This window comes from Conger conger, chromosome 4, assembly GCF_963514075.1.
Source record: "Conger conger chromosome 4, fConCon1.1, whole genome shotgun sequence".
Classification (NCBI taxonomy): Eukaryota; Metazoa; Chordata; class Actinopteri; order Anguilliformes; family Congridae; genus Conger; species Conger conger.
This window is the reverse complement of record NC_083763.1, coordinates 71532277-71544556: the sequence shown is the minus strand read 5'-3', so window position 1 is coordinate 71544556 and position 12280 is coordinate 71532277. Positions and strand designations below refer to the sequence as shown.

Sequence of the window (12280 nt, the reverse complement as noted above, 5' to 3'; positions counted from 1 at the left end):
AAATCAGATAATACCTTTTAATTGTCACTTAACACAATTGGTTCTTTTGTAAAAATACAGTTCATGAAATTTCTATTCATATTTCAGCTGTCAATTAAAAAAAAAATCCACATGAAGTTCACACTCCTCTGTTTTTCAACCCTCACTGAGTGAGTGCCAGAAAAGACAAGTTAAAATTCTATAGTTTAAGGTTTTCCCCTACATTGATGGAATGCATTCCAATACAGGCTCGTTTTGAGTTCCTTACGTGTGGTGACTGTGGTAGTTGTAGTTTTCTGAGTGACAGTGAGGTGAACAGGGATCTGTAGTTCTCCAGCAGCACACCAATACCAGCCTGTGTCCTCCATGTTCAGCTCCCTCACCGTCACAGTGAAGACCTTTTGAGAGCGGTCATCTTTCATCTCTGATCTTCCAGATTTACCAGATTCACCAGAATTCACTTCCACACAGGTCCCCTCTATCCTGCACCACTTCTTCATGCTGCTCGTTTCATTATAGTCACATGGCACACTGACATGGCCCCCTTCCACACCGGCCACCTCCTGCTGCTCAACCCAGAGTCCAGGAATGTCTGAACACCACAGAATAAACACAAAAACATTCATTGATACACAAACTGCACAAGTCACTTCAAGATCAAAGCAAATAGCTGTCATATTCTGTCTTGGATACAGACTGGGAATGGTGTTGCAAAAGAATACAATTAAAGCACCACTCTGCTGGAGGTGCAGAGTCCAAATACACCAATAGTTCTGCAGTGAAGCAATGATTTGCCTGGACTTTTACATGTTCTGGAAGAATTCAATACTGCTAGCATAAGGGGTAGGATCACTCATTTACCCACAGTGCAGCAGTCTTCAGTAGAAATTTCTGTGCAGCGTATGATTGGCTAACACTGGAATAGTGAAGATGCCGTTATTAAGAGGAAGCAGGTCTCACTGAGTGCAGTGTGTGCAGCAGCCATCTTACCTGCAGTGACTGACAGGTACAGATATGCTCCCTTATCTCGAGCGCGCTGGATCTCTACAGCACACCAGTAATATCCAGAGTCCATCATCTGAAGCTTTCTCATGGTAACAGTGAACACATGATGGGTGGGGTCATCAGTGATTGATGTTTCACCTTTAACTATTGGAGAGTCACTGCGTACTACAGTTTCACAATTACGCCAGTATGACCCATAACACCAGTATTTCGTATGATTTTCATATTCTCTATCATAGACACATGGGATGGTGACAGATCTTCCACTCTGTACAACTACTTTACTCACTGTGTACACACCGTCAGCATCTGCAGAGAGAAACACACACATCATCAGTGTGGGTGTATTTTACAGAGCACAGTGTGGTGCAGTCTGTAGGGCAGCTGACTCTCAAGTGTGAACCCTCCTGTGTGTTTGGGGGTTCAAGCCTATGCACCCAACCATCTCGATCTGTTCCGCTCTTCTCTCTCCTGTTTGAATAAATGCTAAATGTCTGCATTTATATAGCACCTTTATCTGAAGCGCTGTAACATTGATGCTTCTCATTTCCCAATTCATACACATGCTCCCACACACACCAATGGCAATTGGCTCCCATGCAAGGCACCAAACAGCTGGTCAGGAGCATTTAGGGGTTGCTTGTCTTGCTCAGGGACACTTTGATACACCCAAGGTGGAATCGAAACGGCAATCCTCTGCCTGCCAGACAACTGCTCTTACCACCTGAGCCAATGTCGGCACAATAAAGTACACAGGGAACATCACGAATACTCTAATTAATTCTAATGCACCATTAGGTATCATTGGACTTTAATGATGATTGGCTTTTATGACGATCCTCTCCAAGGAATCGCCACGTTAACGTGGTGGAGGGGTTTGTGTGTCCCGGTGATCCTGTGAGCTATGTTGTCGGGGGCATTAGCATTAGCCCCCAGTAGGGTCTCCCAAGGCAAATTTGTCCCAGAGGAGGGGCCAGACTAAGAGCGATTCAAAGCCTCCATGACACGGCCTCACAGATACCCAGCTACTTCGCCCAGAAAAGGGAAGCCGGGGCCCCCTTCTGGATCCATACCCGGGAGGGGAGCTCGTCGGCGAGCCTCTGGTGGCACAGCCCGATCTGGTAACGTGGGGTTGCAGCCCTGTGGGCTCACCACCTGCAGGGGTCAGCATCGGAGTCGGGTGCTTTGCCCTAGTGGGCGAAAGTGGGGATCCGGGCGTGCTGATCCTTGGCATAGCAGACTAGTTCTGGGGATGTGGAACGTCACCTCTCAGATGGGGAAAGAACCGGAGCTAGTGCGGGAGGCGGATCGGTACAAACTAGATATAGTTGGGCTCACCTCCACGCACAGCACTGGTTCCAGAACTGAACTCCTGGAGAGGGGCTGGACGCTGTTCTTTTCTGGAGTTGCTCAGGGTGAGAGGCGCTAGGCAGGTGTGGGGATACTCACAAGCCACCAGCTGAGCGCCACTGTGTTGGAGTTCCACCCGGGGAACGAGAGGGTGGCCTCTCTGCGACTACGTGCCGCTGGTTGGAAAGCTCTGACTGTCTTTTGTGCTTATGCACCACATGACAGTTCAGAGAATCCGGCCTTCTTGGAGTCACTAGGCAGCATCCTGGAAAGGGTGCCGTCCGGAGACTCCATAGTTCTGCCGGGCAACTTCAATGCTCACGTGGGCAACGACGGAGAAACCTGGAAGGGGGTGAATAGGAGGAGTGGCCTGCCTGATCTTAACCCTCGCGGTGTCTTGCTATTGGACTTCTGTGCTGGTCATCGATTGTCCATAACGAACACCATGTTCGAGCATAGGGTAGCTCATAAGTGTACTTGGTACCAGAGCACCTTAGGCCAAAGATCGATGATCGACTTTGTGGTCGTATCATCAGTCCTGCGGCCGTATGGAAAGATTATATATCTCTCCTGGCCTGGGAATGCCTCGGGATCCCCCAGGAGGAGCTGGAATGCGTTGCTGGGGAGAGGGACACCTGGAATACCCAGCTTAGCCTACTGCCACCGCGACCCGACTCCGGATAAGCGAATGAAGATGGATGGATGGATGGATTTTATGATGTTCATGTGTGGAATTCAAGTGTTTGATTGTGAAAACCAGGGCATTCCTGGCGAATACAATACAAAAAAATGTTTTACATAAGAGGAACAAAATTCGTTCACTGGAGTTCATTTTGAAATGTTTCTTGGATACCTCCTTAAAAGCTGTTATGATGGTCTAAAATGGTTAAAAACACACCAATGCATTTTATGATGTCTTTGTGTGAAATTAAAGTGTTTGATTGTCAAAACCAACATATTCCTGGAGACTACAATACAATATAATTTCATTTTTGCATAAGAGGAATAAAAGTCTTTCACTGGAGTTCATTTAAACTATCGACCAGAATTGCCCACCCCTCTATTATACTGTAAACTGAAATAATTAATACAGTTACATCATAAAATTGTTATTCAATGGCAATATTATTGTTATTTGAAATTATATATATATATATATATATACATATATGTGAAAGTCTATAAGTAATGTATAATCCCCTCTGCTCACCACAGTGACAGACATTGTGGAATGTACTCTGGGTACTTTTCACCGTGGAGTTGAAGCCATTACTGTGAAAGCATTCACACTTACAGAACAAGATCATATCTACTTCTCTTTTTAAGTAAAACTCAGAGCTATAATTTAATGTAATGTCCTCCCTTGTCCAATTGCAAAATACACAAACATAAATAAACATTTTTAATCTGTTCAACACAAAAGGTGAGAAATAAAGGCGTATGAAGTGCAAGGGTTCATGAAAATGTTCAAGGAAAAATAGAAAAGAAACTGATTAATGACACACATGCAAAGTATCTTTTTTAACTTGGCTAATCTTTTTTTAAGTGCATGAATTGAAAGTATGTATCCATGGTCAATTTGCGTTTATTAGTTCTATTCTTGCCCTGCAATGGACTGGCTACATGTCCATTTTTACATTTACATTTTTGTCATATGGCAGACACTTTCAATCCAAAGCGACGTACAAGTGCATAGGTTCTTCCATAACTAGTAAAATACACATGAAGTGCTGTTCTGAACAAAAAATTGTCATCGTAAGTGCAATTTTCTTCTTTTTTTGGGGGGTTAAACAAGAGGGATATCGGAAAGTGTGGGGGGGGATCAGGAGGGAAGACTAAGGTACAGTTTTAAAAGGTGTATTTTTACACTGCTCACTTTTTTGTTTTTTGCACCATTCTCTGAAAATTCGACACTGTTGTGCATGAAAAATACTCAAGCCACTCTGTCTGGCACCAACATTTCTTCCTCATTCTGACATTTTCTTTGAGAAACAGCTGAACCTTGACAACAGATGCATCTAGTTGCTGCCACATGAGATTGGCTAATTTAATATTTGCATTAAAAAGCTGGTGTACAGGTCTTCCTAATAAAGTGCTCACTGAGTGTATTCTAATCACATTAGTCCTATTATGTAAGATGCAAACTACAATCTTCAGTTTAACTCATTCATTCAAGTTTATGGCACAGACAGTCTCTCTGCTACAATGCTCCAGATTTCAGTATACAGTGTGAGCAACGAGTCCTACCTGGCAGCACAGTGAGGAAGAGGATGGAGAGGAAGAGTATCAGAGTGAGAGCCATATGTGCCTGACGGGTGTGTGTGTCTGTTAGAGACTCCAGCTCCCTTTAGCGTGAGTCTCACTTCCTGTTCCTCTCAGTCCCCACCTCTTTGGTCCCTCGTACTCTGTAGTCTGTGCTCTCTCAGTGGCCAGAGCAGGATAACTATTATTATTATTTAATATTTATGTATTCCAGAGGTGGGCAAAGAGCGCCATATCCATTTCTGGATTTCATACCAACTTCTGGCCTTAATTACATAATTAACCTTTTACGACATCTGAAATTTTAGCTGCAGTACATTTTCTGATGACTGGTCTTGAGTCTTGAGTTTTACTGTGACCTAATCTTTGAGAAAATGGTTCCTTTTCAAGTTAGGAAAATGATGGTGTCTTTTTTTGTCCAGCAGGGAAAAGCAGAGTCAAATATTTGTAATGGGGTGACTGGCTGTATTTGATGCTCTGAAATAGGAATCCTCAGGTTCCAGAACACCCAGGCCTCTTCCTTTGAGCTTGTGGACAAAATTCCACTTGGGATGTAGTCTTTCGTCACGTTGCTGCCCCCTACTGAACAGACAGGGAACATTCACGCAAAGATATCAAGATCAGTGGGGCTCTACTACGAGCACGCTTGAGCACAACTAAAAAGAAATGCAAGTTCCACAAGTCTTAGCACATGGCTTTAATATGCATCCCATAACATTTTGGGTGTTGATATTTAATGATCAGTGAAACATATTTCTTATATAAATCAACAGTAAATCCAGCAAAACGTACCTGTGTTTTCTGCCCGGCAACTGAGCTGTAAATCACATCACCGGCTCTATCTGCTGCAGAACGGTGAGACGAGTGTGTGGTCTGTACAGAACAGGACATGCACACACAATATTTCAGGAACTCAAAAAATAACATTACAGAGCGTTATGCAAACATTTCCCATTACATATTCGCTGGAGGTTAATCCGCAATACCACAAAAATACATTAAAACTCAAACAGCTAATTGTTAACAGATTTGGATAGCAGTTCCTGAGTTCTGTGAAGGTTTAGACAGCAGCTATGAAACACATTGCAATTGATCCTGTGTTTTGTGTGTCTAAAGTAAAGATGGAAATTGTGGTTAAAAAAACTCCTGATCATACATATACAGTATGTTCACCTTTATCAGTGTGCCACTTTAAATTCTGATATTTACTGGCTGTCTAGCTGACTCTGAGATTTGATGAACAATCTCACCTGTAGATTTTTCAGGATGATTGAGCTGTACAGGACCTCATCTGCAGGGTTTTCAGACGGCTGGGACAGTAAAGGGGAACATGTTTCTGTGACTGACCACGGTTGGGGGGTCTGCTGAAGTTAATTCAGTTAATTCAGTCAAAGTTCATTTTGTGAAAAATGCCCCATTGAGGATTATCCAATGAATCGATACATAAACCATTTAATCACATTTTTTTTTTTTTAATGAATGAATTTAATGTCATTGCCTGACTGAACAGAAAGTAGAACTGACACCAACCCTGTCCGTGCTACCAGAGCAGAGGAGAGCACACTAAATGAACTCACTCGTAAACATTCTGGACCATTTTCCCTCAAAATGAATGATTTTTTTCAAAGCTGTTTGAGAGCATTTAGTGCCTGTGAGCTCATTGACTTCCTGTTTTGAGTTTACATTACATCACATGACAATCATTTACAGACGCTCTTTTCCAGAGTGGTGAAGAGTGGAGAATATCAGTTACTCTCAGGAGTACAGAAAAGTGGTATCGCCACAGAGGCACAAAGGCGCATTAATCATCTCTTATAATCAAGTGTAATATTTGCCAATCAAACTATTTGTACTGTAAAGAAATAAAGAATGATTTTAAAGAAATACAGGATCTCTAAAGATATGTAGGATGAGATGAGACTGAATAATAACAGTACGATTCTCTGCAAAGGCACTTTACAAATGTATGGAAATCCAACCAATACCCAACCTGTGACTGATGTGGACTTATTCTGTGTGATGATGACTGTGTGTTGGTGAACACTGTGCTGTAGGTCACTTCATCTTCAGAGACTGCAGTCTGCCAGGGGAGAGACACAATGTTGAACTCATAACAGCTGGTCTATCCGTACAGACCTCTACCTTTCATATTGTACAGTAGGGCCATTCAACTGGTGGACCAGAGACAAGCAAGTGAGCCCATTAACAAGTCACAGTGAAACAACGTCAAAAAAGAAATGCACCCATTTTGCTATGAACAAAGATTAAGGCTCATCCTATAGTAAACTGAATCTTTTCCAAACGAAGCTTAGTCTGTGTCTGTTAAACTGTTACTTAGTGTCTAGACTTGCAGGTTGCGGATTCCCAGAGTGCTGCTACTGAACATCTCCAATCAGAGACTGAGTGTGGGTGAATATATTCAACTTAAGATTTTTCTGAATGTAGTTTTGTTTGATAAGTGCAGCATTTCTGTATGTATGAATAAACTATCACACTTTACTGTTGCAGTCATTTCTTCTACACGCCCACACCCGCACAATCACTGTATGTCCTTCTCCATTCTGCAGTTCTGTGTTCAGCTCAAATTTTGATTGAAGTTTAATTGGCATTGATTGACATTGACTGACATTGACTGACATTTGACCGACACTGACTGATACTGACTGACACTGATTGACATTGACCACACTCACTGACACTGACTGACATTGACCACACTGACTGACATTGATCCTCGGCCTTCACGGCAGAGTGCAGAGTGTAAAACCGTACCGTCAGCTCGTTGCTCCGGTCCTCTCTTGCTCCTGTGTGAGGCTGGACTCCCTCTGTAAGGAGACACAGGATGAGCTGTGATAAGAGAGTGTGATCATGACAGAGCTGAGAGCCCCCTATGAGACCCCTACTGTCTGTGAGACTCCTGTGCTCAGTGTACTGCATTTCACTAATGCTGTGCTGACTGCTCCTACATACAGCACCCACACTATTCTTTCACACTCAGCGTACTTCATGTGGATACTCACTGTATCTCTTACACAGCTTCCAGGTAACCGTGGCAACAGCTGCCACTAGCAACAGCACCCCTAGTGCCATCAGGATGATTGTGAGATCTGAAAGACTGAACAGCAGCAACAGGGTGTGTGAAATTTTCTTCCCATTTGAAATGCCCAAATGACACAGGAGTCTCTCTCAGTACTGCAGCCTTCTCCATCATTTCAGAAGAGCACAGACAAGCACAAACATGCACAGAGAGAACTGCTGGACTCCAGAAACAGGGAGTGGAGAAAAAGAAAATGGAAGCACTAGGGGTCATGTGGGACACCAAGTACATGCAGCGTGGACCATATCCCAGCATGCACTGGGCCATGTGCTGCTGATAAGTGCTGGAGAGGCCTGGTTATCTGGACTTTAGTGAGCACGTCTGCAGGAGGAGGCCTCACTGACTTTGAGACAGGGGGGATTTTGAGACACATTTGTCAGGAAAAGTACCAACTTAAATATAAAGACTTTACTATGTTACTAATGTTAATCCTTTTGTTTTCATACTGAACTTCGTGATTTAAAAAGAAACAGATTTGAATATTTTACTGGCTCTTCCATTATAAATACCACACCTTTTATTGTAATTGATTGTTGCTGGAACAAGTGAGAGAGGTATTGAGACTGTTGAATGCTTTGAGGTTGAAGGCTTGGAGGATGTTGCTGCTGTGGTTGCTGTGGTAACCAGAAGAGATGTGCTTTGTACTGCAGATGCTGAAGAATGGGTTGCTATGAAAAAAATAATAAAAAGTAATAATTTTTAATGAATATCTTATGGTGTTATGTATAGTGTTATTGTATCTATGTGTGTGTGTGTGTGTGTGTGTGTCTGTGTGAATGCAAATGTATGTGCTTGTGTGTGTTTGTGTATGTGTGTGTATGTGTGTGTGTGTGTGTGTGTGTGTGTGTGCATGAGTGTTGTGACACTGTGTTCATGTGAAAGAACAGAACTCAGCACTGGTGTGCACCTGGCAGTCGGTGAGAGAGCACTAGCTAGCACCAAAGGCTTTCACAACATGATATTTAGAACACTGTTTCTCTCAACCCTCACTGACAGAAAGTGACAGAGAAGATCATTGAAAATTCGAGGATAGAATGCATTCTTTTACAGGCTCATTTTGAGTTCCTTACGTGTGGTGACTGTGGTAGTTGTAGTTTTCTGAGTGACAGTGAGGTGAACAGGGATCTGTAGTTCTCCAGCAGCACACCAATACCAGCCTGTGTCCTCCATGTTCAGCTCCCTCACCGTCACAGTGAAGACCTTTTTAGAGCGGTCATCTTTCATCTCTGATCTTCCAGATTCACCAGAATTCACTTCCACACAGGAGCCCTCTATCCTGCACCACTTCTTCATGCTGCTCGGTTCATTATAGTGACACGGCACACTGACATGGCCCCCTTCCACACCGGCCACCTCCTGCTGCTCAACCCAGAGTCCAGGAGTGTCTGAACACCACAGAATAAACACAAAACACATTCATTGATACACAAACGCTACAAGTCACTTGCAGATCAAAGCAAATAACTGTCATATTGATACTGTCTTGGATACAGACTGGGAGTGGTGCAGCAAAATAATGCAATTAAAGCACCTGCTGGAGGTGCAGAGTCCAATAGTTCTGCAGAGAAGCAATGACAAACCTGGACTTTTACATGTTCTGGAAGAATTCGATACTGCTAGCATAAGAGGTAAGATCACTCATTTACCCACAATGCAGCAGTCTGCAGTAGAAAGTTCTGTGCAGCGTATGATTGGATAACACTGGAATAGTGAAGATGCCGTTATTAAGAGGAAGCAGGTCTCACTGAGTGCAGTGTGTGCTGCGGCCATCTTACCTGCAGTGACTGACAGGTGCAGATATGCTCTCTTATCTCCACCGCGCTGGATCTCTACAGCACACCAGTAATATCCAGAGTCCATCATCTGAAGCTTTCTCATGGTAACAGTGAACACATGATGGGTGGGGTCATCAGTGATTGATGTTTCACCTTTAACTGTTGGAGAGTCAGTGCGTACTACAGTTTCACAATTATTCCAGTATGACCCATAACACCAGTATTTCACATGATTTTCATATTCTCTATCATAGAGACATGGGATGGTGACAGATCTTCCACTCTGTACAACTACTTTACTCACTGTGTACACACCGTCAGCATCTGCAGAAAGAAACACACACATCATCAGTGTGGGTGTATTTTACAGAGCACAGTGTGGTGCAGTCTGTAGGGCAGCTGACTCTCAGGCTAAGTGTGAACCCTCCTGTGTGTTTAGGGTTCAATCTTCTGCACCCAACCATCTCGATCTGTTCCCCTGTTCTCTTTCCTGTTTGAATAAAGTACACAGGGGAACATCACTAATACTCTAATTCATTCTAATTCAAGGGCAGCTTGTAGCCTAGTGGTTAAGGTATGTGTAAGTCCCCGGGGTAGCAACGATTAGATTCGCTCAGCTGTTGGGCCCTTGAGCAAGGCCCTTAACCCCATATTGCTCCAATCAACTGAGTCCCTTGGATAAAAGTGTCAGCTAAATAGCATGTAATGTAATGCACCATAACAAACCACTAACACACCAATGCATTATAATGAATGCATCATTGGACAGGTTGTTATGATGTCCTTCTGTGAAAATAAAATGGTTGATTGTCAACACCAAGTGAAGACAATATGATATTATTGTTTTTATGTTTTTTGTTACTTAAGAGCAACGGAAATCTTTCACTGGAGTTGATTTTGAAGTGTTTCTTGGATATTTCATGAGATCATTGACTTTCAAAAATGATACTATGGCATCATAAAATGAAAACAATGATATTTGAGAAGAACATAGTACATGCCATCACAGGTGGTTTTAAATGCAAAACTTTCAGAGGGAGCGCACACACAGGTGGTTTCCTTCCACTCTTTCAGTTTCCTTTATTTTAGCAGAGCTACAAACACCATTATTTCCTGTGCTTAATACCCTCTGCTCACCACAGTAGGCACACAATCCATTTTAGCTGGTCTGAAGCCAATTCAGACACTTACAGAACAAGATTCTCTCAACTTCCCTTTTTGGTGAAACTAAAATAATCACAAACATGAAACTGTTATCAGCTAATCCTCATGAAATCAATGCAGTGTAAGGGTTCATTAAAATCTCTTGGCATAAACAAAAAATATAAACTGCCATTAATGCCACACATGCATACAGTTTAAAATGCATTTCTAAAGTTATATTTGTATTCATGATAAATTATTGGTTAAAATAAAGTAAACTGCCCAAGAGCAAAAACAGAAACGTGCACATGAATTCCAAGTCTGTTGCAATGGCCTGCTTATATTTATGATTCGCAAAAATATATTTTACCCACATCATAGCAGTTTGATGTACAGTTAACAACAAGCTTAAGTTTAACTCATTCATTCAAGTTTAAGGCAGTCTCTCTGCTACAATGCTAGTGTTCAGTATACAGTGTGAGAAACGAGTCCTACCTGGCAGCACAGAGGGGAAGAGGATGGAGAGGAAGAGTATCAGAGTGAGAGCCATATGTGGCTGACGGGTGTGTGTGTCTGTTAGAGACTCCAGCTCCCTTTAGCGTGAGTCTCACTTCCTGTTCCTGAATGAGACAAACTAGGTGGGGCATGGGAGTGAGGACGGTCTAACAAATAAACATCAGGTGAGACACATGAAAGGGTAATAGGACAATAACGAGCGGGAAACGAAAACGTGGACTGGATTCACAAAGACACACATGTAATACAAACGGCTCTAGACTAGAGAGTAGACAATTGCAGAGAATCAGGAGATGCAGAGATAAGGAGAGATAGGTGCGAATACTAAGCAAGTAATCAGTGATAGAATAGGGAGGCGGAGTTACAGAACAGAACTGAAACTGGAGATGCATTAGTAAGATAGTTAAGTGATTTAAATTACAAATACCCAAAACTAGTGAATGTTAGTTTGTTAGTTTGACAAACATATTAGTGTGTTAGTATAATTAGTACTGTACAAATTCTATGTTAGTTGGGATTAGTATATGAGTGCTATGTACAAACATGAAATGGAGAGAAAACAGGAAGTAAGGAATGCAAGATTGGAAGGAAGATTGAACCCCGGAACTACCGTAAACACCGGAATAGTGGGGCACGCAGACAAGGGGGGGACTGGACTAGTAAACATTCAGACTCTGATATCACAGGGGAAGATGAGTGCAAAGACTAATGAATGTAAACAGAACACCGGACATGAATATGAAAAATAATAAATTACAAGACTAAAGATAATAAACAATGATAAACTAAGAGACAGAAACAGGAACATAACAGAATTGGGCAAAAAAAACAGGGCTTGATGAGAGTTGATGCGTTTGGCAGAACGGACGTACTCAAAGTTTTTTTGATCAGTCCATACCAGAAAGGGGGTGCTGGAGCCTTTGAGCCAGTGACCCCATTCCTCTGGAGCAAGCTTCACAGCCAGTAACTCCAAACTGGCAGTTAATATTTTTCCCGTTGAGTTCAACAGGAAAATTTGTCAGGAGAAACATTTATTTTCGTATCTACAGCATATCTGGCAGCAGTATGGTGGCTTGAGGCTCATTTGATACCTTGGACCCTTGATGACTTAAAGCCCTTTGTGTTCCCTATAGGTACGTTATCAGCATAATTT

The 12280-nt window shown here is 42.5% G+C and overlaps 2 protein-coding genes and 1 long non-coding RNA gene across 5 annotated transcripts in view; all 3 read right to left on the bottom strand.

Moving 5' to 3' along the window:
• Positions 1-3641, bottom strand: part of LOC133126706 (polymeric immunoglobulin receptor-like) — a 38137-nt gene extending 34496 nt beyond the window's left edge. The window contains exons 1-2 of the mRNA XM_061239042.1: positions 3629-3641; positions 970-1128 (exon numbers count right to left, since the gene is read on the bottom strand). Of these exons, the coding sequence (XP_061095026.1) occupies positions 970-1128; positions 3629-3641 (172 nt within the window). The remainder of the gene's footprint in view (positions 1-969; positions 1129-3628) is intronic.
• Positions 3642-4267: 626 nt separating this feature from the next.
• Positions 4268-7458, bottom strand: LOC133125760 (uncharacterized). Of its 3 annotated transcripts, XR_009708446.1 has the most exons (5): positions 7369-7458; positions 6587-6676; positions 5847-5906; positions 5389-5469; positions 4268-5178 (listed from the first exon to the last, which is right to left on the bottom strand). It is a non-coding gene; the product is annotated as an uncharacterized LOC133125760 (long non-coding RNA). The 3 variants fall into 3 exon arrangements; XR_009708445.1 differs by having other exon boundaries at positions 5847-6676; XR_009708447.1 differs by having other exon boundaries at positions 4268-5175; positions 5847-6676.
• Positions 7459-8737: 1279 nt separating this feature from the next.
• On the bottom strand, positions 8738-12065 carry LOC133126705 (polymeric immunoglobulin receptor-like). Its single transcript, XM_061239041.1, has 3 exons — positions 12026-12065; positions 9469-9771; positions 8738-9078 (listed from the first exon to the last, which is right to left on the bottom strand). Exons 1-3 carry the CDS (start codon positions 12063-12065, stop codon positions 8738-8740), a joined length of 684 nt encoding a protein of 227 aa, XP_061095025.1.
• Positions 12066-12280: the final 215 nt, after the last annotated feature.

Bases quoted from the DNA above. Each gene is read 5' to 3' on its own strand.
- LOC133126705 (XM_061239041.1), bottom strand. From the start codon at position 12,065: ATGGGGTCACTGGCTCAAAGGCTCCAGCACCCCCTTTCTG. The intron at 9,772-12,025 runs GTATGGACTGAT...GTGTGTACACAG, and splicing joins GCTCCAGCACCCCCTTTCTG to TGAGTAAAGTAGTTGTACAG. The intron at 9,079-9,468 runs GTAAGATGGCCG...TGTGGTGTTCAG, and splicing joins GCACCTGTCAGTCACTGCAG to ACACTCCTGGACTCTGGGTT.